Raw genomic sequence first — 24,756 nt, 5'->3', positions numbered from 1 at the left:
AAATATTGAGTTTTTGTCTTTTGTCCACATTCACGTACACTGGTGATGTTTCTTCTTCCATTAAAGGTGGTGATCAACTATTCCATAGTGAAGGGCCTGAAATACAATCAGGCCACCCCGACCTTCCATCAGTGGCGTGATGCTCGGCAGGTCTACGGGCTGAACTTCGCCAGTAAGGAGGAGGCCACCACCTTCTCCAACGCCATGCTGTTCGCCCTCAACGTCCTCAGCTCACCTGACGGTGGAGGTGAGCATTTGTCACGTGTGGAATACGCTTTTGATCACCGTTATCCTTGTTTCTGTTGATTTAACCATTCACTCCATTACCTTTTTATTATTCACATTCCATTCCATTAAAAACAAATATCCTGATTTTGTGTTTCACTTCCCGGCAGGCCGAGACATTCTCTGAATGCTTGATTCAAATTGAATCGCTCATCTCTCCACAGTGAAACGGGAGATGAAAGTTTTTGAGCCGTTAGCTGTTGGTGTTGGAGACCTCTAATGTTTTAAGTGGAACTTCACGAGGATTTTGGGTCAGACTTCAGTCAGCTGTCTTCAGTTGTTCATCTGTGATCAATTTACATCTATTTTTATCTCAAAGGAATGTCAGGTTACGGCAGTGAAATGATGCAGCTTGTTTTCAGCTCGTTTTCATTACCCAGACATTCTTCAGTGGAAAAGATTTCCACAGACAACATAAGCCTGTTTAAGATAAAATGCATGGAAAAAAGCAAGATAATATTTATAGCTGATTTTACAGTACATCGAAATTCACTGCAAAGGTCATGTCAGTAGTAGAGCTATACTAAGCTCTACTACACCCTGCTGGTTAATATTATGTACTGCATGTACATGGTCAACAGTAAGCCAAACGCTGTGAATTGATTCCCTGGACTGGATATTGTTTATTATTTTAAATTCATATGTATTTACAAATATATGTCCAATTTTCTTCTATCCAGTGTCACAGAAGCCCAGATCCGGTTCTGGATCGACTCCAACAATGTATTGCTTTAAGTTGGGCCAAGCCTCACTTTGGGTAAAATTTCCATGCAGATTCATCCATGACGATTTGAGCAGCAAATAAAAAGAAGTTAAAAAGCAAACACAGAAAAAACAAACTGATCACGTAATCTTCTTGGCAGAGGTAAAAATAACATCAAAGGACTGCTGGTTGCTGTCTGCACTTTGAGATTTTTTTACTGCTTTCTAAGCAAAAAAATAAGATAACAGCTCTGCACAGCTGAGAATCAGGATATTTTACTTGTTTGTACATCGAGACTGAATAAATTCAATTTAAACCTGAACTGGACTTGACGCTAAACTCACGCCTACTTCTGGCTTACTAAATAGCCTCTGAGCATCTCTGGTTACAAGCTACTTATAAGCTCTGTGTGTGTGTGTGTGTGTGTGTGTGTGTGTGTGTGTGTGTGTGTGTGTGTGTGTGTGTGTGTGTGTGTGTGTGTGTGTGTGTGTGTGTGTGTCTGTGCATAGATACAGTGGAGAGACCGAGAGAGAATATCTGTGAGTGTTTAACTGCGCTGTCATCCCATCCCATCCTTGTGACCCCCCCCCCATTGGTGGCTAAAATATCTCGTAGGGAGCCTAAATGTCGTACCCCATCGTGCTCATGTGGCAGCTCTCCTTTTTTTGGGTGCATTTGGATGTGGGATCATGGGCCTCAACATGCGAGGCATCTCTGTTCATGGGACACATATCTGTACTCACTCGGCAGTGTTGTTTGTGCTTATCCCTTCTGAAAGCTTTCATGCTGATACTCTAGTGTCACGTAGTACTGATAGCCAGTAGGCAGTGGAAACAGTGAACTTGGAAAGTTTCCCACCATGATCGCCCCAGAGGTTTCACCTGGTGTCCTCAGACAGGTTTCTTCAGCTATCATCATCCTCAGTAAGTGTCGTACTGCTGAGAAAAACATCCAGCCGTTGTGCATGTTGTCTTTGATGATGTCAGATTGTTGGACACATGGAGGGAAGTTAAATATACACCATTGCCTTTCCATTTGATGAGAATTGCATGGTTCAGATGTTAACTGTGCTTTGTGTTCCTTCCTCATGTTTCATGTTAAACATCCAACACGTTCAGTTATTCAGTTATTTGCTCAACTTCTGTAAATTCTTTCTTTGTCTGTCAGTTGTTAGATTTTCCCTCTGAACTTCTCAGGTTGCTCCAGTTAAATAACTTTATGAGTCTCACAATTGCATTGAGTATTTCACATAAATGGAACTGTACCTTCGATTTATCTTATTACCCTCTGAAGGAGTGCGCAGAAAAGGAGACTTTAAAACCAGTTACACATTGAGCCGGTACACCAATAAAATGTTACATTTACTTGATTGTGAAGTAGACACCAGAAGACGGGCCATTACATGAAAACAGCTGGACAGGGCTATAAAGTACACGGTGCTGGGCTGTGAGCACATGTCCCACTAAAGGATGTTGGGACATCACGCCTCCTTCATGGAGTCTGATTCTGACAGTTTGGTCAGAAACATGCACACGATGGAGGCCATTCTTTCCAGGGCTCTGTCAGTGATACTCCAGTTCCTCCCCTCACAGAGGAGATGATACTGGTCTTGCTGCTGGGTTGATGCCCCTGCCCAGCTCTCTTTGTGTAATGGCCTGCCTCCTGGTATCTCTTCCCCACTCTCCAGACTGTGCTGGAAGACACAGCATACCTGAGGTTTCTCTGACTTTGTGTTATATTGTGAGGATCAAGTATTTTTTTCTGAGCCAGTGCATTTGAATGAGTTACAAATCAGGAAAGGGGAAGCAGGATCTCATCCCGTATAATGACAATAAAGGCATTCTATTCTATTATACTTTGTAGAGGGACACAAAATATTATGATCTGTGATGAATTCGGTAAATGAGACTGGCCATCTAAGCTGTCTTACGAGAAAGCACACATCAAAATTATAATCGCAATATTACTTTTGAGTAATTTATTTGTGATGGTGGCGGAAATAATTGCGATGATTCATCTGTCTGTTTTTGTCACCTTGTGGCTACATCTTCTGTGTGGTAGCTCTTGTTTGTAATTTTGTTAACTTTTTATCACTCCAGTAAAAAGGCTACAAGCCTGGTCAGGCCCTCACTTCCCCTGGGCTTCGTATTCTTTCTTTGCCCTCACCATGACAACAGCTGGAAGCATATACAAAGCTTTGTGGCAACAGCAGAAACACAAACAAACCCACGTTTACACATATTCATGGACACACAAACAGCACCGCACAGCACGGCGTGATGAGTGTCTCTTTAACATCTGCATCATTACTGTTTGTTGAAGGGTTGTGAAGTGTTGATATTGTGTTAATTGGCTTGTGTTTAATGATTGACTCCCTGAAGTCTCACTTAAAGAAAGTGCGTACTGTAGTCGTTGGCATGTGCGTAAAGGAAAGTTTCGTCTGTGCTTATAGCTGCATCCTGGTAATCTTAATTAGTTTTCATAGATATGGCATTAAAAACATGAAAAGTGTTTTCTTCCATCAGCGTCCATCATAATTATTCTGACATGCGAGCTTAGCAGCACTTTCTTATTATTCAACTATTGTCGCCTCTTTCAGAGAGAGCAAAACGGTTTCCATGCTTTTAACTCTCTCTATATTTGCTAAACCCTCTGAATATTTGCTAGATTTAATGTGAAGCTTTGCTGCAGAGTAGATAATTACCTCGAGATAACAAGCTGAATTCATGGGAGTGCCTGAGATCAAAGGAAACAAGATGTCTTCGAGGCATTGCTTCCGTGTTCTGTGCATCTTGTTAAAGCTAAAGAATTCAACAAATCTTTTTAGATTTGGCAACATAAATGTTAGCTTGTTGTTTCCAGCAAGTGAATCTTGCATATAAAATTTTTCTTCACTCATACGCCAGATTACTCTCACTGGCCACTTTGTTAAGTACACCTGCTCTACTGCCCGTTAATGCACATATCTGATCAGCGACTCGGTGCATTTAGCCATGTAGACATAGCCGAGACAGGCATGTTCAAATCGAGCATCAAAATGCAGAAGATAAGTTGGTGAGAAGGCAACAGCAACTCAAATAAACACTGGTTACAACCAAGGTATGCAGACGAGCATCTCTGAATGCACAACACATTGAACCTGGAAGCAGATGAGCTTCAGCAGCAGAAGACCAAAGCAGGTGCTACTCCTGTCAGCTAAGAACAGGAGACTGTATACAAGGCTGGAGAAACATTGCGTGGTCTGATGAGTCTCAATTTTTTCTGCAGCATTTAGGTGGTAGGATCAGAATTTGATATAAACGGCATGAAAGCGTGAATCCATCCTGCCTTGTATCAACAGCTCAGGCTGGTGGTGGTGCTGTTATGGTGTTGGGGATATTTCCTTGGCACACTTTTTGGCCCCAAACTCCCAACTTAGCATCGTTTAACCACCACAGCCTACCTGAGTATTGCTGCTAACCATGTTCATCCCTTTATGACCACAATGTACTATTTTTTTTTTTTTTTTTGATGACAGGATAACACTCCATGTCACAAAGCTCAAATCATCTCAGACTGGTTTCATATCACTAAATGCATAGCTCATAGGTTTACCCTCTGGGCAGCATGCTAAACTTTCGTTAAAAACGGTCTATAACATCTGATATCAAGTAAGTGTTTTGCAGATTTTATACTGCATTTTTTTATATTTAGTTTTTCTGGTGTCTGAATCACCATCAGCTGCACTAACCTGTATGAAAGTGCCATCAATATTATTGATTTTATATTAATTGAACTCTTACTGAGGTGATTCTTTGTAGGGAAAGGAGTCCCTTTTTTAGTCAGAAACTCTTTAATGTAAAAAGGCTTTAATTTTTTTGAATCACAACAATCCTTTCAGTCCTGCTGTGATCCAGACTGAGCGTCTCAAACTGCGACTCTGCCTCATGTTGACTGCTCCCACCACCCCACCCGCTGCCCACATCCTCCAGACACAGTGAACGGAAATATCACCCGCTGGTGATCTTGATGTCACAGTGGGCGTTGAAGTTTAATGACTGGTATTCTGGTGATATGTGATAAGCGCTCCCTGTTAATAGCTGCTCCAGAATGAGGCGCTGACTCCTTCATTCAGCGCGGGGTGGGGGGGTCAACAAGCAATGTGCTAAACTGAGATGATCATGTGGCTGATGTTGATTATTCACCAGCTGTTAACAAGTATAGATAGATAGATACTTTATTGATCCCAAAGGAAATTAGGGAATAACCTTGTTAAATACCGGTGATAAGACACCTTTTGTTAAATGATTTTTGCTTTGGTGTTACAGACAGCCTGTGCTGTGCTGTATGCAGTATGTTTTGATTTTTTTCAGATATTTTTTTGTCATATTCCTCGTGCCGCTTTGATTCTTTTCTTCTGGGTTTTGCAGGTGAAATTCCTGTGGCTGGCGACTTGTTCAGCAAATATAGAGCTTGCAGGCCTCCAGGGCTGTGCCTCACATGTTGCTGTCTGTTTATTCAGCTTCTCTTCCTGCACTGTTTTATTACACTTCATTCTTCTTTTTTTATATGGCTTGTCTTAATATGAAAATGACTCCCTGTTGAACTCGGAAATGTCAAATGCTGTCTTTGTTTTTTTTCTCTGTGGTGCAGTCACAGTTGTCAGTTGTTTGGATTCTAGTGCTATAAAAAAGGGTGTAGATTAATCAAACCATAGTAAAGGCTTACATGTAACAGATGCTGATTTTTTTCTGAAGTTTAATTGTTGGTTTTTGTGGGGTTTTTTTTCTCATTTTGTGTCTTTCAGGTCCGGTTGTTCAGCGCCAAAATGGGCCCTCCTCAGATGAAAGCGAAGCACAGAGGAGGTACAATTTTATAACGAGAGCATAAGCAGAAATAGCCTGAAACATGCAAACCTAATGCTGGTGGAAGACAACATTTACAATACAATAAGCTACTCTGTAGCTCCAAACCTACTGTGTTATTGCTAAATATGTAAATATTAAATGGGACCTATTATGCCTTTCCTTATTTTCTGTCATATTTTTATATGGTGGATGCTCACATTAAACAGCTGAAGATTCAGATAATGTGGTCGGCATGTACAAGTGATCCCTGTGGGCCTGTGAGTCTTTCTAATAGTCTTTGACCTGAATGATGTCACTAAGAGCACATATCGCTAATATGGTCATCTCAGGCACACAGCACTGGCTGTGAATACAGAAGTCACCCACCTTATTTTACAACCTTCTGTTTATGAGGGCTAACCAAGCAGAAGAAAGTTGGTTTCAAGGTAGGGGACGGGAGCTAAAACAACTTGTTTCAGACAATGGATGAACCACGTCATTCGCAAAAATCAGAGACAGGTAGGATGTTTATGTCTCTCCCCTAGATGAGCTGAAGGAGGTGGCTGGGGAGAGGGAGGTCTGGGCTTCTCTGCTTAGGCTGCTGCCCCTGCAGCCCAGCCCCAGATAAGCACTAGAAAGTGGATGGAGGAACAATGGATAAACTGAGGGGCTCAATTAGCACCCAGTTTAGGATAAATTATGGATCATTTGCGATCATGAAAAGCTTCTCTAATAGAGTCTAAGAATAAAAATATGGAGTTTGAAGCATAGATAGTATAAAACATGAATGTAGCTCCTGGGTCAAATAATAGGTCCCCTTTAAATAAATTTAAAACTCCTTTAAACGAACTGCTTAAAAAGATTAATAGTGTTGTTATCAGAGACACGGTCAAGCTAAACATTTGGCTTAATTTATCACAACAAACTGCAGCTTTAAAGAGCAGTGAAATCCTTGCACTTGATAGGATGATGGAGCAACATCAGATGCACAAGGAGAGGGAGCGACGGACGTCAGGATCAGGTGAGGCTTAAACAAACACATCCACACCCTGATATATAAACATGCACTCTTTCTGACACTCTCGCTCACACTCGCACACAGACAGGCCGCCGTTGGAGACCAAAATGAATGGAAGGGCTCCATATCAAATTCACCTAGCTACACAATCATTTTAGACAAACACAAAAAACCTTGCAGCCTACTCAGGCTGTCAGTAAACAAACTTGCATGGAAGCAAATTTGCTCCGCTTTTTAAAAAATGATGGACGTTATCTCTGTTGAGTCAGGTAAAGCACGCTTTACTTTCCCAGAGCAAACAAGTGATTTCACCATTAATAAATAGCAGAGATTCCATACACCGATACAGCAGGCTCCCAGAAGTAAATAGGCTTCCCCAGTGTGGTTTGTGTTAGTGTTTCCCACCTTAGTTTCAACCACAACTCCCCAGTCCGTATGCCCTTATGCTTTTTTAACCCATGCACACATATAAATGTTCAAGTCTGCCTTTTAAATGCACATACAGACTTAAACATCCTCCTTTTGTCCCTGCTGTCACTGGCAGTATCAGTGCTCCCCTGTCCCTGCAACATGCTCTACTGCCATCTCTTTCTTCCAGCTACTGTTGGGGGGAAATGCCATATGCTTTCTGATCATGGCTCAGTCATGTTGCATTCTGCTGCTTGTTCTTTTTATGATATTTTGATTCTTTATTTGCTATTAGCTTCCGTTTTTTGGACTGCTCCTGATTTTCTCATCATTACTTGCTTGGTTGCTCAGTTGGTTGCTTTTCATTCTTCTCACGTTTATCTCTTTTCTGTTTTCCTTTGTTTGTTGCCCTCCTTCGTCTGCATCTCCTCTTCCTCTCTCTCCTCTCTCTCTCTGTCTTTCTCTCTCTGCCCGTCACAGTCGTTTCCACTCTCCAATATAAAGTGTCCACCCCTCCCATCCACCCAGACACTCCTCCTGAATACAGACAGTACAGAGCTAGCACACTGCCACCCTCCTACGTCCGTGTGGCCTCCTCCTCTCCTCCCTCCTCCGCCTCCATGTCTCCCTCTCAGGAGAAGGAGGCGGGGGCTACTAGGGACAAGGCCCAGCTCTCCTCCCAGCTCTCCACCTCGCTCGCCTCAGCCTTTTCCCCAGTCCAGGCAGGAGTGACCACCCAGGGCCGACAGGTCCGTCAGATCCCCCTATCTCCTCCCACCGCAGCCCGCCACCTACACCTTCAGCAGCAACAAGACACCATGCTTCCCCCTAAACACGGCACCTGGTCTGCCTCCCACATGCAGCAAATGTACGCCCAGTTGCCCCCCTCCTCGTCACCCCCAGTAATGATGGCCATGCCGGTGAAGCAGGGCTTGCCCCCGCAGCCAGTCCTCCCGGTGGCTCACCCCCTCCCACCTGTAAGCACTAGGATGAAGCCCCCACCTCTTGATCCCAGTGCCATGACAGGCCCTCACCAATACCCTCAGCACCAGCCCCACCCTCACTCCAATGGCCAGCCAGATGATTCCTACTCTCCTCATTCTCAGCATCTGCCACTCACACCACAGTACTGTGAGGCCATCCCACTGCCCCCTCTCACAAGTCAGACACCCCCAGGCCCTGCCCCCAGCCACCAGCCCCAGTACCCATCCACCTTCCACCCACAGCAGCAGCAGCAACAACAACAACAGCAGCAGCAGCAGCAGGTGTACCACCAGCAGGCCCAGCCCCCCACCACCACCTCTTCCTCCTCCTCCTCCTCCTCGCCCCCCTCTTACACTGCCATGTCTGACGGGGGCTCGCCCAAGAAGACCCCCTCCCCTGTCCCCCAGCCAACCCCCATGACCAGCAGCAGTAAGTATGAGGAGGAGAGCAAAGGAGGTAGTCCCTCAGCAGAGGGATGTTACATGTGTACATAGTGTGTGTGTATGTGTGTGTGTAGGATAGGTTAATGAATGTACCGCACCTGCACTGTTAGACAAGAACATGAAAACTATATGTGTGGTAAACACATCAGCAAGGCCAAACACGCCCACAGTCAACACACAGTTTTCTCACAGGGTGTCATCAGAACACATCTCAGCACTGCTAGGGCGTGAACATAGTCTACTTAATCTGGGTAAATCTGTCCCATTTATAAGGTGAGACCTACAGTACTGTGCAGTTGTTTTAGGCACTAAAAGTAAAGTGAAGATTCTTTAAGAAATATGCCACAGATTCCTTTTATTTTATTTTTAATTAGCTTCAGCCTCTGCCTTTAATATGAACAAGTTCTCCTTTTACCCTCGCACACAGGCTTTCACAGTACTTGGCAAGAGTCCTGGTGAGTCTGGTGTAACTTGCCACACTTCTTCTGTTGTAAGTTCTCCCTTTTGCTTCATTCTCTGTATAATTCACAACTGGCAGAGATCAGCCCCACAATGGAGGCTGTGTGTTTTTTGTTTTTTGCATTTTTGGCCACAGCGGCTTTTATTGACAGTGGAGAGAGACAGGAAATGGGGAAAGATAAAGGGGAAGACACACAGGCAAATTGGCGACAGGCCGGGACGCAAACCCCGCACCGCAGCGCGGCATGTGTATGTGGTTGCCGGCTTCACCACTAAGCCACCCAGGCGCCCATGGAGGCTGTATGTTTGGGATTCAGGTCACTGTGCTGAATATATTCCCTGATGGTGTTTTTTGATGGGTATAAATCTAAACTGCCTAAAACCTTTGCACAGTACTGCAAATGAGTCAGTTGTTAATAGTGCTATTAGGTTTTGGTCTGACCAGATATCTAATCAGCCAATAATGTAAAACACCTGGGTATGTGTGCAGAGCCTCGCTCAATGCAGCAGGACAATAGGCCTTTAAATTGTTCCTGACAAGTTCTTCACAATTCCCACAAAGTTGTGATAGCATAACAGCTGACAAATTTACATAATGCAGTGCAGGACCTTAAAGAATTTATTGAAGTCATTTCTGATAACTGCAGTTATCAAACAGTATGTATTTTAAGCTTCCTAAGGCTGCAGGAAAATTTAAAACTTTACTTTCGACCAGTTTACCAAGTAACCAACACTCACCATAATTAAATTAATCTACTTGCATACCTCTATCATGACACATATCCTCAGGTGATCTTCACACACCCTTCCCAGGGGTAAAAAAAATATGTATATATAAATCAGCCAATCCAACCATTAATCAGGCTTTAATCTTACCCCTCCCAAGTGCTCTCATCTCTGCAAGTAACCCGTCTTTGCTTTGTATTGCACCCCCTTCAGCTGCAGCTCCAGCTCCTATGGCTGGTCCTCCAGCCCCACCACCACCACCCGGTCCACCACCCCCAATGGCAGTGCCACCACCCATGCCCCCTCCACTACCCGCTGGTGGAGGACCTCCTGGTGGCCCCCCTGGGGTCCAACACCAACCCTCAGGACTGGCTGCGGCACTGGCTGGAGCCAAGCTACGTAAAGTGCATAGGGTGAGCCTCCCAGGTTTAAGGCGCAGATCCACTCCTTCTGGTTTCATTGCACATTTTAGGTAGACAGGTTTTACGTACCCCCACAGAGAAAAGAATGAAACCCATTTTTGTATTGTGTTCTTTAGGATGAGAGCAGCCCTCCTGGATCTAGTGGCAAAAGTGACTCCAACCGGTCTAGTGGTGGCAGTGGTGGTGGAGGGGAGGGACTGATGCAGGAGATGAATGCCTTACTAGCACGCAGGTAAAACAACTTCATAAATACATGCTTTTTTACCCCTTTACCAAACAGATTATGCAGGGACACAAAAACCTGTTCTGTCAGCTTTCCTTACAGTAAATATTTATCTCAAAAGGGGAAAAAAAGGCTTCTTGATAGCTTTCTATCAATTTTACAATCTTTCCGTACTAGTTACTGAGTTATCTTGATGTGAAGCTCTCTCATTCTCCTTTCCTCATTCCTTCCTCTCTTTTAGACGAAAAGCTTCTGAGAAACCCGACGAAGTAAGTTTTGTGCTTAAAGATGTAGTTCAGCATTTTTGGGAAATTCACCCACCTGCCTTAATGCCAAGAGCTGGTATAAATGGTTGATATCGCTCTCACTTCAGTCTTTTAAATATGAAACTCAAGCAGCTAAACTAACTAACAGAACCTGGGTTTAGCATTGAGATTAGTCTCACTGGGAGGTTGCATCCACGAACTGTATCGGTGCATCACATGGACACAGATGGCTTCTACAGTAAGTAGTGCTAACTAAGGTACAGGTAGCATCATAAAATTTCATTCACCAAAACTGCAACACTGTCTTACCCAACACGGGCCAGATCATTAGCAGTAAACAGCACCGACAAATCAGCAGCCACCTGTCAAACAAACCTGTCACGTCCATAGTAACACATAATTTAAAGCCTTAATCCAGTTAAGCTGGTGAGTTATAAAAGAAATTCATCCCCCATTTACTGAAGGAATAAATAACCTATAGAGACTAGGATGTAAACATGATTTTTAATGATCTAAATTTGAGCATTTTAATGTGGGAGTCTGTGAGAAATGCAATTTTTGGCATTTTGATATTTTCAGCCCTGGAGTTTGCCGTTTCTTTCTGGCATGATGGTTAGAAAGTGAAGAATATTTACAGAATACTAAATGTGTATTCCTGTAAGGAGGCATTTTAAATATTTGAAAAACTTATAAAATTGGTTAATAATCAGTATCTGTCTCTCCTGAAGGATGACTCAAGTGGTCGGGGGTCAGGTCAGCAGAACTCAACAGGTATTAACACAGATGCTATATCGGTTCCATAAAGCTACGCACATTACAGAATATTCTGCTGCGTGTTGTAGCCGAGTAATTTGATTGTAGGTATTTCTCTTCTTTGCTAGATGCTGTGAAGAAGCCATGGGAACGATCCAACTCTGCAGAAAAGTCCTCACTGGTGTCCAGGTCTGCAGCTCAGAGGATGAGGAGCAGTGAAGGGATTGTGTTGTGAATAGGAGCTAGATGCCAAACCTCTAACACAGGGGCATTTAGTTCAGTTTAGGCATAAATAAGTTTCACTGCAGTGGCACTTAAAATTTCAGTTTGCTTATTAAAATTAACTTTTATCAGTGCACCTCTAAGTATGTAGTTTGTTATACTCCACTATTCACTGAATTTTTATTCCGGTCAACCTTTTGCATTTCAGAGTGAGACCCATTGGCAGCACTAGTGAAGCAGACACAGAATTTGACAGGATGAAACAGGTTGGTTTTATTTCCCACATAGCAAAAAGCATTTTATGGCTTCACCCTGTGAAATTGAAAAGAAACCCACCAGTGTCTCTTACTCGTTTCCTGCTCCACAGGAGATTTTGGATGAAGTCGTACGCGAGTTGCATAAGGTGAAAGATGAAATCATTAATGGTAAGTAGTGCGGCCCTTATAAATGAATTATGGTAAAAAGTAGTGCAACCTCACGCCAAAAGCCTGAGTATGAGTGTAAGTCCTTTTTGCTGCAGGATGCCTTCTTTTTTGTTTGTTTTTTTAAATGGCTTTCATTTTCTTGCAGCCATCAGACAAGAAATCGGCAGAATCAGTACATCCTAATCTCATCCGAGCGTACAGATGGAGGAGGAGGAGGAGGAGGAGAGCGACGGAGGGAGCTGGAGGAGGATGGACATGCAGATGCACAGACACGAGGACCAGGGAATGTTCTCTCAATGTTTCTGTGACCTCATAACGCCATCATTCAAGTTGCAGAGATGTTGTGCCAACATTTAAGTCTGCTGGGCAGCAAAAGTAAATGAGAGACACGAGAGCGGGGATTAACGAGAGGGAAGAGCAGAAGAAACGTGGGGATGGATAAAGGAAGATTGATGTACTGATGAACTCATGACAGAGGTTGACAAATGAGCTTAAAGAAGAAGTGAGGAACGGACGGACATTTGTGCTGAGTTTGGTGTTGTGGTCCTCTCTGTGCACCTAGACTCAGTCAGCCCAGTGTTGCAACTCTTTGTTCGCTGTTCAGTCCAAGTCTTAAGAAGAAAATATTTTTGTTTTCTAAGTTTTTACTGTTTTATTATTTAAAAAAATGTGGTGATGATGATGCTGTTGATGACAATGAGTATTTTATTGATATTCTAGAAGGAGAAAGGAATCTTGCACACCCTATGTCAGCCTTTTATATTTTCTATTGTTTTTTGTTCTGTTTATCCCTAACTATTTGATGATAACAAGCACAATTTGGGCATAGTGGTGCTCAATACCCACCCGCCCTCAAGTGGCATATTCCCAAAAAAAAAAAACAAAAAAAAACTTTTTATGACCTTGCTCATACTAGCATTGTGTGTCTAACCTTTTCTCTCCAGAGTTAAGAAAAACATTGTTTGAACCACAATTAGCCACTTGAATTACCTCAATTCCCTTCATATTTAAGGCATAACAAATGAGCAACCATTCTTTTTTTTTAGCAATGAATCAGATAACACACACGCGCGCACACACACAAAGTCTGCTCTGCAACTCCGGTGTGATCGAGGTTTCTCTGTAACTGTTCAGATGTGCGAGATCATTGAAACTTGGGGATCGTTCACAAAACAGGCCGATAACTTTAAATGTGCCACCTGGTTTTACCTAGATATAAAACAATGTAGTATTATATATTAGTCATCCTGCGCTTTGTGATCCCCCACCCACCCACCCAAGTATGCATGAATCCCCCCCATCTCTATGAATAAGTTTATTTGGTTTGGGGAAAAAAAAAAAAGGAAAAAAAAAACATAAAAATATATATAAACGGTGGTACATTTATTATAGTGGTTTGTTTCTATGAAAGTTCCCCTTCTATATGAGATGTTGACCATGGTAATGGTAGCAATGTGGAAAAAAAATAAAGAGGGTTGCTCTGGCAATATGCAAATCTTACCTAGATAAGTGCAGAAGATGAAAGATAGGCCTTTGTGATGGTAGCTAAATGTGTATTTGCAGGAAGGGTTTGGATGAATACCAGTCGTCGCATTCTGTTCACTCTGTCCGCTCTCAACTACGTTCTCAAGTAAATTCATTCAAACAAAACAAGTGTGGGTTACACAGCATGCTGCTCTGTGTGTGCGTCACTGTCTTCGATCGCTCGTGGAATTTCTTAAACGTTTTAACCTTCAAGGCTTTTCAGGTATTTTTCAGCTCCCACGAAGACAAAAACATTAATACACTCAGTAAGGCTCAGTTTCACATTATAAAGACTTTTTATATAGTGCAGTTATTTAAATAGAAACTATATAAATAACATGATGCTGAAGACTAAATATACATTAAGTCACAGAGCCAGTGTGTGGACAAAACAGAAGCTCTGCTTAAAAAAACAGTAGTCCTGCTTGTAGTTTACCATCGTGATGGCTGCTCCTGGTGGATGGTAATTATCTTTATACAGTGCAACCTCAGTTGGTCATCACTAAAAGAAAGAATTTAATGTTGCAAAACTAAATTCAAAAGCATGGCCATACCAGGCGCCTTAACAACACAGACATATGTAGCTGCTGTACAACCTGTAGAAATACCAGTATGTTCATTCAACAATCCTAACGGTCTGAGAAGACACCAAGTATTTAGAGGTACTGTCTTATTTGCTGTTGCTTCCACTCCCTGTAGATATAATCTGTTTATAGTGATGCAGCTGCAAACAAGCAGAATGGAGCATCACTGGAGAAAAGGCTCATCCTACTGAAAGTTGAGTTTCAATACTCATTTTCCACTTTGGCATTGTTCTGCAAACTGCTAAGATACTCTAATCTGATAGATTGTGTCTCTGCAGAAACTCCTACAAGGTTTGGTGAAGTGACAGGGTAGTGGCGTCTCCGTAACACCACATGAAAATGTATGTGACCTTTATCGCAAAGTTATGGGTTGTGTTGTAATTCGTTGCTTTCAGTTACTGTTATGAAAAATAATTCTTCTTAGTGCTTTCTGGGTACAAGTAAATGTCATCATTACACAATGACAGCTGCTGTCCTTTTATACAGTAGCAGGAACACAAGTGTGAATAACATCCTGTTGTATAAGCTGAACTCTTATTTCTGAAAATATGCAACTGAAATATACACGATCACTTCCTTTACAGTAACACAAAACAAATTAGAAACAAATTATAAGACAAATGTCAAAGACTGTAATTAAACTTAAGTAACATTCACACTGTGTGAAGAAACTAAGTAGCATATATTGACTCTTCACTGTGGGTCAGTCGATGACAACTACAATTCACGTTCCTGCTTGGTGGACAACAATCAGTAGGAGCTCTATTCCTGTTTGTTCAGCTTGTACTCCCGTTTGATTCTGGAGTAGGGCCCGATGTTGTCGTCAAACACAAAGTCCCACAATACCCGGCTCCAGGAAGTGTGTTGAGGCAGGGAGTCGTAATACTCTGCTGCGATTTCCTTGACCTGGAAAAAGTTTAAAAATAAATAAATCAATGAGAACTGGAGGTTAGAAAAAGCATGAGAGGTAATGTGTCAAGCAATCCAGGGGATTAATTTATTGGGTCTAAGTGAACACAACACTGTATTTCACTGGAACAAATTCATGCAAATGGGATAACGTATCGTATTACACAAACCAGTACACGTCAGGGTGGACACAGCTTGACATATTCTGATTGAAATGTTTTACTAAACAATAAAAGGGCGACAGGGAGTGGGAGTTAAAATGTAACTGGACAAAATAGCCTTTTCAGAGTTCTTTAGACTCATAGTTAACAAACCTAGTGGCAATTAACTCACATTAAGTGCCTATATGCTCTCCAGTTAGAAGCAGCAGTTAATCATTTACAAAGCCTGTCCATTCATCTGATAAGTATTTGTAGTGAATGAAAAAAAAAGATTTGTGACATTTGTCAATACCTGTTGTATTTAGGTACTGAAAGACAGGAGAGGCCTATCTCATTGGCCACACCTCTTAGTGATGCAACTGTGCTCATTTTTCACCATTCAATACACTCAAGTCCAAAGTTTACCTGGTCAAATTCTATTTATAACAGTAACACAGTCTCACCTGCGGTAGTTTACTGCCAGGTATGCTGGGAAAGTCATGGTGCTCCATGTGATACCCAACATTGAAGGTGATCAAGTTCAACACTCCATAGTAAGAATATGTCTCGTGTCCTTTAAGGAACATGTAGTGCTCAGCTATGAAATGTCCAGAGATGGGATGCAGTCCCATACCCAAGACAGATCCTGCAATGAGGTAAACGATGGGCTTCAACCCCCATAAATAGTAGATAATTAGGTCTACTACAAGCTGAACTACTGCATTCTGGATCTCAAGCTGACCCACTGGCTTGGGGTTGACCACCAATGGACGCAGGGCATAGAAAAGTGGCTGGAGAAAGAGCCAGAGGATCTTCCTGGCTGGGGTGCTGAAGAACCATCCTTCAAACTCTGTAGGAATGTCAACATCCAGCTGGTCTCCTCCAAGATACCGGTGGTGGTCGATGTGGTACTTTTTGAAGGAGGCGGAATAGGGCAGCCCGATTGGCAGGTTGGCCCACATGGCAAACCAGCGGTTCCACTTTGCCAGCTTGTTCCCAAAGGCCACATTGTGGGAGATGTCATGGATAGCCAGAGTCAGGGAGTGGTTAATGCAGCCTCCAAAGGCGTAGGCCCAGAAGAAGATCCATTTCCAGGAGAGGTCATGGACCAGGTAGCAGGCCAGGAATTGGGTTAGGACCATGCCTGATACAACCCACTTCAGCTGGGGGTCTGGACCCATCAGAGACTTGATCTGTGGATATTTGGCTGAGAAGAGAAGCAGAAAGAAAGAGGGATTGAATAGTAGATTAAAGGAAGCAGTGAGGATGATAATTATAGCATGAGCATATATATATATATATATATATATATATATATATATATATATATATATATATATATATATATATATATATATATATATATGCATGCTATATATATATATATATATATATATATATATATATATGCATGCTATATATATATATATATATATATATATATTTTTTTTTTTGCATAAAATTTGCTTCACTGTAATTTTCCACAGGTTGTTCTCAGTGAACACAGTGAAGCATGTTATAAGGTACCTGCCCATCTCTTGGGAAAGCCATGCTGACAAAAGTCAGCTTTAATTGGCAGAGGTGTTTTTTATTTCCCACAGCAAAACAAAACTCAGGGAGAAACAAAAGGAGCAGTCAAAAATCATTTACAAAAAAAGAACAAAAAACAGTTTGTCTCATAAGACTTTCACAACAAGTAATTAGGTCATACAGGTTCAGATTTGTTGCACTGGCCCCACCTTATTAATGCAAGTCAGGAGCAGTTGTGCTAACTGATCCATCTACAATCAAACCATAACGATTCCTGCAGTAGAATATTCTATCATGCATTAGATCAATGATAGCTACATACCGTCACGGGATGTTGCATGAAAATCTGACTTACTTCCTTGGTTTCAGCTTGTGTAAGTCTATATAAATCATGTTTACCATGTTAACTAATATATTAAAGAAACTGGGGCCTGGTCCCAGTGACTTTTTGATATTTTGATAGTCTTTTCTATGGACCAAATCCCCTTGCTTCTATTAATATTTACCCAACAAGAATTCCCTAGTCACTCACTGTGAAAGAATCATTCATCAACATACAGGCATTACATCAACATTAGTAGTCCTGTCTAATCTATGGCTTGCTATGAGCTCAACTCCTGTGTGTTCTTCATTTTTTCCCTAATTGAAGCCGTTTATGGATCATACATTTTCAGTCAGCCTCCAGGCTATAAAGTTAAATCAATAACCAGGCATCATAAAACCCAGTTTTAACTCCTTAATGCCCCTGTGCAGAACACATGTTGTAAAGCCATTAGGATTTAGGATTTCAGCTAATGTCGGGGAGACAAGGCCTTCCATTTACCTTACTGTCAGATAATTTTCCGGTGTAGGGTTTCAGGCTCAGGTTTCAACTAGAAAGGTCAAGGCAAAAATTAATTCACGCATTATTCCGAGGCAGAAATGTTCAACACATGGTAGTTGATCATGTGCATGACCTCATAAGCTTCTGTAATGGCAGGCATTGGTGTCCTTTGAGTGTGCAAGATAATACTGAGTTTATGGCCAGCCAAGCCAAGCCTAAACCTGTAGTCTGCAGACATGGCAAAAAATGAGCCATTCAATTTATTAAACCGCTTTTCCATCAAGGTGTGCCACGTTACGTTAAAGTACAAGGATGTGAAGCACAATGACCTCTAACACTCACATCCCTCAACCCCATCCCTCTCCCCTCAATGCAGGGTAGACGATAGTTCAAATAAAAAGCTTTAATAATTCAGGATTTTGTGGCTTCAAGAAACCCACCACCTACTAGGTGTGTGTTTCACACCCAAGCAAGCACGAAACTACTGGGTGAAGCCAGGATTAAATACCTTTCAACATGTTAGGATGTTGTTAAGCCAAGCTTTTCTTCAGTGGACTTAAATGAAGAATCAAATAAAAAACTAGTTAGTAATACAGATTTTATATGCAAGGGAAACACCGAAATATAATACACAGTCTGGGTAAATATTCTGTTGGGTTATAAAAAAAAAAAATGTAGTTTAGATTAAAGGTTTTTCCAGACACCTTCTTCCCACTGTATGAGTAGCGTTCAGTGACTGTCATGATTAGGGAATGCCTCCTGTCGCCTATCAGTGACTTTGTTTCTGCTGTCACTGAGCTCGGCAAGTTAAAAAAAGACAGCAGACAGGTTTACACACACACATCCAAAACTGTTATCATTCAGCGAGATTTCCACTTAACCTTAATTTAGTATCTACATCACTATCACGAGGCTGAAATATTCCATTCCTATTTACAGCCAGTTTTGTTCGAAGAACAACAACAAAGAAGTTTTGGTTTAAAAACTATAATCAAAAGTAAATATTGTGAATACTGCAGCATGAGACGAAATTTCATTCACCCCATGCTGTACTCTTATTTTATTCTATCTGTAATACATTGCAAATACACTTTTTTTTCACTTTTTTAAAGTGATAAAAAAGAAATAAATACTGGTGTCCTCGCACCTAAAAGAGTAGGAGTATGCATAGCTTCCATCAGCAAGTAATAAAATGAGTCGACCCTGTGTTTATCACGAGTGGCTTATTAGGAGTTACGTTTTCCCTGCATCCATTGTGGGCTGATAGCTTGTTAAACAAGCGCTAGTAAACAGGTTTAACCGGCTACAGTTTTATAAGTAGGTATAGTCAGGGGGAAAAAACAAACAAACTCTGGCCTCAACTGTTCACAGTGACTTTTACACCGCAGCTTCTGGTGGTTAAAATAAATTAAAAATCTTCTGCCCTTTCTTACCCAGAATTTCCTTTCTTCTCGAAGTGTGCGGCTGATCAGTGTACACCCATTCAAAGTCGCCTCTTCCACCTGTCTTCCCCATGGCTGTACACTCTCCGTGTGAGGCAACCGGCTCTGTGTCATCAAACCTTCCAAGTATCGAGGAACACCCACCTGCACAGGTTGCGGACTGAAGGTGTAAGGTGTGATCTCAGGCCCCTCCCCCTAGCTGAGCAGGCTGTGCACCTGTATGCTGTCTTCCAGTGAATATTTTCTACCGTGTGGACTAAAACGTTTTTACTATTATTTAATTATTAGTTGTTATTATTATTATTATTAGTTTCTCGAAGAATGAGTAAAGATTTTAGCTGAAAAACACACACACACACACACACACACACACACACACACACACACACACACACACACACACACACACACACACACACACACACATACACACACAACTTGCACATTTTAACTGCCAAGCTGAGCATTTTTGTTTTACGGTTGGGTTTCAGCGTTTATACGTTTCTTTGTTTTATAGGGCTGCTTTTACAAAGCAACACATGAATCTGTTAACTATGTAAAACTACTTTTCACATTTCTTGCCTTTATGTAAATGTCTCTCTAACTCAGAAGCTACACATGCTCTGTGTCCACTGCACAAGCCATCAATTATATGTCATGTCTAAGCAAAATGCCAAGCTTTCACTCTTTTCAGTCTGTGAATTTCGAGAATTTGCTGTCTTTTGGTTTTCTGTAATTGTGAACTGAAATTTTATATATATATACACACACACACACTCACCCATTCATATGAGTGGGTGAGTGTGTCCAAACTTTTGACACTACTGTATATGGTACAAATAAAGATCCAGTTTTAGCTTGTATTGTTACATATTCATGGGATTTTAAAATTATTCTAATAATTTACATATTTACATCTATTTCTTTTTTTGTATGGCAATACTTTGTTTCACATGTTTCGCTTAGCCTGACCCAAATCTCGCGAGATTTCATAACTGGAACGTTGTGGCGGCGAGAGTACACTTGTGAGACTGTGGAGTTGTCGGAGAGAGGGGGGGCAGGTAGAGAGTAGAGAGGAGGGAAGGCTAGTGTAAAAAAAATTAAAAATAAATAGCAATAGGAAGAAGCAATATACGAAAGTTATCATGGCATCGGGGGACACCCTGTACATAGAAACAGATGGCTCAGAAATGCCAGCAGAAATAGTTGAACTGCACGAAATCGAAGTAGAGACAATCGAGACCACAGTTGTTGGGGACGACGGAGAGCACCAGCCTATGATCGCCCTGCAGCCTCTCGACACGGATGATCCTAACTCGATTCACCCGCACCAGGAGGTGATTTTAGTGCAGACAAGAGAAGAGGTGGTGGGCGAGGATGACTCCGAACTGCACACAGAGGACGGTTTCGAGGACCAAATTCTTATCCCAGTGCCCGCCGTGGAGGAGGACTATATCGAACAGACTCTGGTTACTGTGGCCGGGAAAAGCTCGTCAACAGGCCGGATGAAGAAGGCTGGGAGCGGAAAGAAATCGGGCAAAAAGAGCTACCTGAGTGGAGGGGAAATGGGCAGAAAATGGGAACAGAAGCAGGTCCAGATAAAGACTTTGGAAGGGGAATTTTCAGTCACTATGTGGGCATCGGGTAAGTTAAGTGAATTCCTGCAAGCTGGCCCCGCGCTTTGTTCTCAGGATGTGTGCTGTGTGACTGGGCCCTGCTGGGGCCCTGTCCTCCGCTAAAGTAGGAAACCTTTCCCAACTCTGAGCTACTTAAACTCCATTTGAAATGTTTTTGTTTTTATGGGAAGCCATGTTTTATGTGTCGATGGGCGCCGCCATATTTCCCCGGTCTAGAAAGTATGGCGGCCCGAAAAAATGGCGTTTATTTGGCCGGCGAAGATGGCGGCTAGAGTGGGAGCGAGTGCAGCTAGCTCCGCTAGGCCGCTGTGGCGCAGTTCAGTTAAGCTCACGAAATCGGTGGAGGCGGTGCCTTCAGGAACCCCCTCATACATTTCGCTTCTGTGCCTTTAGACACACATTTTGTAGTCACATGCTTTAATAATGCAGCAAACTATGCAGTCAACTTTTTTTTTTTGAAACTATATCCTGTTTCTAAAAAGAAGTTCCGAGTTTACTAGTGCTTTGCGTCACCCATAAAAAGTGAGATTTTTAGTCAACGTGATGTATGTCAAGTGATTCTAATCCAAGTTGCTATTCAAAACATTGAGCGGATTAAAAGGTGATAACTTGTGATTTTAAAAACACCAACTTAGATTTTGCTCTAAATTTGTGGATATGTAGAAAACATGTTTTGCTTTATTTAGTTGCAGAGTAAGGCTAGCGGCATGAAGTTCACAAACAAGGATATTTCAAATACCTTTTTCTGTTCTCCTCACATTTTATATTAAAGACTGTGACACAAATGCACCAGTTTGTAAAACTGTTTCTAGTGCACTTTTACAGTGAGAGGTGTAAATTTGCAAAGCTGGACCTGACATGTCATATTTTTCTGCATGTAGCAACTTAATGAGAGGAGAGAGAGAGCGCAAAATGCACTGCTATTGTTATGAATTGTTTTTAAACACTGTCCCACCATCTTTTAGATGACAAAAAGGACATAGACCATGAGGAGCAAATCGCAGGAGAAAACTCACCTCCAGATTATTCTGAATACATGACGGGAAAGAAGCTTCCTCCTGGAGGCATCCCAGGCATTGACCTGTCAGACCCCAAACAGCTGGCAGAGTTTGCAAGGTAAGCGGTGGCGATGTTGACGTCAGTGCAGCTGTAAGAGCAAACGTGTTGGCTTGACGAAAGAAAAACGATAAAATACGCACTATTGAAAACTCTGATTGCGTGACACTACACTTAAACACATATAAATGGATGTGGAGTGCTATTTTTAAGTAAAGAAATGCCAGTTTATGTTGCAACGATTTCCATTTCTGTTGCAGAATGAAGCCAAGAAAAGTAAAAGAAGACGATGCGCCCAGGACGATAGCCTGTCCACACAAAGTAAGTGTGCTCTGCTCTACATCGCTGTGCTTGTTGCTGATTATTGTGTGTTTGTTGCTGACACTGCTTGTGAGAATGTGCAGGTGTGAGAGATGTTTCAGCCTTCTTAGCTGACCTGATTCTAAAACTGCGCTTTAAATGCATACCATTTAGTTGAATTGTGCTTCCTCTCCCTCTCAGGGATGTACCAAGATGTTCAGGGACAACTCTGCAATGAGAAAACACTTGCATACCCACGGGCCTCGTGTGCACGTCTGCGCAGAGTGCGGCAAAGCGTTTGTCGAGAGTTCAAAATTGAAGAGGCATCAACTCGTACACACAGGAGAGAAACCTTTCCAGGTGAGTTCCTACACTTGACGCACCTTCAGTTTTTTACCTTTCTCTCAAAACTTGCAAATATTTACTTTGATTTTGTAGTAGGACATGAAAATACACACTGCAGTGTTTACTTTACTCTGCTGACTTTGTGTGTTTAAAAAGTGGTTATATGCTAATTTAGCCATTTCACCTGAAATGGCCACCATTCAGAAGGATATCACTTTATTTGTGAGCCAAAGTGAGACCTGAAGCTGCGTTAACACTCGCTCTCTCTCTCTTTCATTCCCAGTGCACATTCGAGGGCTGTGGCAAGCGGTTCTCCCTGGACTTTAACTTGCGCACACATGTGCGTATTCACACTGGAGACCGTCCGTATGTTTGCCCCTTTGATGGGTGCAACAAAAAGTTTGCCCAGTCAACCAACCTGAAGTCTCACATCCTCACACACGCCAAAGCCAAAAATAACCAGTGAACGAGCCACGCTTCAGGCGAACGGCAGCATAAAGCAAACACTGGAGGATTTGACCTGTGTCTCCACTCCTTGACAGCCAAATGTTCCGTGGCCTGCTTTGTTGTGAGATAAGAAGTCCCTTTGTATTGCCTCTAGGTAAAACGTTTTAAAGAGAGAAAGGCGTCTTCACGAACTTTTTGATATACACACGGAGGTTTGAACAAGCAACTTGTGAGAACTCCGACCCCCTCAGGCCTCTTTACCCTACTTTGGCTCTACCTGGATGGAACAACTTACAGTTTCTTCTTGTGAAGATGTTATTTCATGGATCTGCACCCAAGAAACTTATTTATACCTTAACACAACCAGTTACAAATTTTTTGCAATATCCTTCAAATTTGCATCAATCCTTAGCAATGACACATTTTCAATTTTGTACTCTTCCCTGAGTGTGCATATTGTACACTAATCGACATAAGCCCTCTTCAGACATGGGATCTGTTAAAGTGATGTCCTTCAGCCATAGGTCAATTTCATATTTATGTTCCTCAAAGTTTTATTTAGACACACACAAGAGTGATGGAGAGAGTACTTGCAGTACTTGCCATTCCTGGAAAACACGTTTTGACTGTGACAACAGGTTTCTCCGGATTGATTCTTATCAAAGCAGGTTGTGTGAGTCTATAAATGTGTTGCTCAGAGAGCTGCACACTGCCCCCGACACACAGTCTCAGAGAAAGAGCGACGTCTCTTCTGTTCATTTTTTTTTTTTTTTTTTTCTTATTTGAAAGAGGAATGTCTTATTATGAATTAGAAACTGAGTTTAGAGAGATTAAATGTGTTGCTGTGGGCACTTCCTAGTGAGGTGAGCAGCTCATGAGGTTAAACTGGAGGCGTGCACAGTCAGAGTTACTTGGGATGTCTCTCTGTTATGTGACTGCATTCAGATTTGTGTTCTAAGTTATGAGTAAATGATTCCAGGCCCAAATTAATGAAATTGCCATTTACATGAAAGTGCACATATACTTACGAAGCTGACGCATTCAGATGCCGTCAGATTAATGGAAGGGATCGCATGTCTGAAAGGGGCTGTAAGCTCTGTGGTAATGTATGTAGTCAGGTTGTCTCTGTAGCTCTTCTTGGAAGAGGTTTCAGTTTGTTTCACCTCCTCCCTTTCTTCCTCATGAGTGTGCTTGAGGAGATGATTGGGTGGTCTTTGCATATTTTCATTTTTTACAACACAATATTCCTGTAGATCATAGACATGTGCTTTTCAATAGTAATCAGTGATTAAAATGTTTCCCCCCTTGCACTACTAATGCAAAACAAGTGTCATTTTTTTCTCACAGTTAGAAATCATTCTAAGATATTTATTATTAATCAGCTGTTTTGGTGTCATTTAAAGACAAATCCCAGAGCTGCTATGAATATTTAAAAAAAAAAATAAAAGTCAGATGCCAGAACCACCTCAAGTGGCTCCTTTCGATGTGGATGAGTAGCAGATGGATGACTGCATTCTTCAGCCATCGCTAAAACCCCAGCCATACTTTGGAGGAAGCTCATTTCTGCCGCTCGTATCCACGATCTCATTCTTTTGGTCAGTACCCAAAGCTCGTGGCCACAGGTGAGGGTAGGGACATAGACTGACCGGTAAATTTATAACTTCACTTTCACGCTCAGCTTCCTCTTCACCACAATCGACCAATCAGTCTGTCCATCTCCCGCTCCCCTCACTTCCGAACAAGACCCCGAGATAAACTCCTTCACTTGAAGCAGCAACTCGTCCCTGAGCTGGAGTGGGCATTCCATCCTTTCCCAGCTGAGGACCATGGCCTCAGAATTAGAGGTGCTAATTCTC

At 42.1% G+C, this 24,756-nt stretch overlaps 3 protein-coding genes across 4 annotated transcripts in view; 2 read left to right on the top strand and 1 right to left on the bottom strand.

Moving 5' to 3' along the window:
* The window catches only part of evla (Enah/Vasp-like a), a 32,216-nt gene extending 18,782 nt beyond the window's left edge, over positions 1–13,434 (top strand). Inside the window, exons 3-14 of one of the 2 annotated variants that reach the window (XM_030718265.1) lie at positions 67–247; positions 5,775–5,832; positions 6,780–6,835; positions 7,721–8,657; positions 10,013–10,265; positions 10,391–10,506; positions 10,739–10,766; positions 11,492–11,534; positions 11,645–11,705; positions 11,947–12,004; positions 12,106–12,163; positions 12,309–13,434. In XM_030718265.1, the coding sequence (XP_030574125.1) occupies positions 67–247; positions 5,775–5,832; positions 6,780–6,835; positions 7,721–8,657; positions 10,013–10,265; positions 10,391–10,506; positions 10,739–10,766; positions 11,492–11,534; positions 11,645–11,705; positions 11,947–12,004; positions 12,106–12,163; positions 12,309–12,346 (1,887 nt within the window). In that variant the 3' untranslated portion in view covers positions 12,347–13,434. The remainder of the gene's footprint in view (positions 1–66; positions 248–5,774; positions 5,833–6,779; positions 6,836–7,720; positions 8,658–10,012; positions 10,266–10,390; positions 10,507–10,738; positions 10,767–11,491; positions 11,535–11,644; positions 11,706–11,946; positions 12,005–12,105; positions 12,164–12,308) is intronic. The other variant, XM_030718264.1, reaches the window with a different exon arrangement.
* Positions 13,435–14,010: 576 nt separating this feature from the next.
* Positions 14,011–19,308, bottom strand: degs2 (delta(4)-desaturase, sphingolipid 2). Its single transcript, XM_030718266.1, has 3 exons — positions 19,107–19,308; positions 15,785–16,527; positions 14,011–15,177 (listed from the first exon to the last, which is right to left on the bottom strand). Exons 1-3 carry the CDS (start codon positions 19,186–19,188, stop codon positions 15,034–15,036), a joined length of 969 nt encoding a protein of 322 aa, XP_030574126.1. The 5' UTR covers positions 19,189–19,308; the 3' UTR covers positions 14,011–15,033.
* An 833-nt stretch (positions 19,309–20,141) lies between these two features.
* Positions 20,142–24,209, top strand: yy1a (YY1 transcription factor a). Its single transcript, XM_030719251.1, has 5 exons — positions 20,142–20,759; positions 21,718–21,868; positions 22,069–22,129; positions 22,310–22,468; positions 22,737–24,209. The coding sequence occupies exons 1-5, from the start codon at positions 20,261–20,263 to the stop codon at positions 22,917–22,919; spliced, it is 1,053 nt and encodes a 350-aa protein (XP_030575111.1). The 5' UTR covers positions 20,142–20,260; the 3' UTR covers positions 22,920–24,209.
* Positions 24,210–24,756: the final 547 nt, after the last annotated feature.

Source organism: Archocentrus centrarchus, chromosome 22, assembly GCF_007364275.1.
Source record: "Archocentrus centrarchus isolate MPI-CPG fArcCen1 chromosome 22, fArcCen1, whole genome shotgun sequence".
Taxonomy (NCBI): domain Eukaryota; kingdom Metazoa; phylum Chordata; class Actinopteri; order Cichliformes; family Cichlidae; genus Archocentrus; species Archocentrus centrarchus.
The sequence above is the reverse complement of the archived record's forward strand: the minus strand, read 5'-3'. Positions and strand labels throughout refer to the sequence as shown.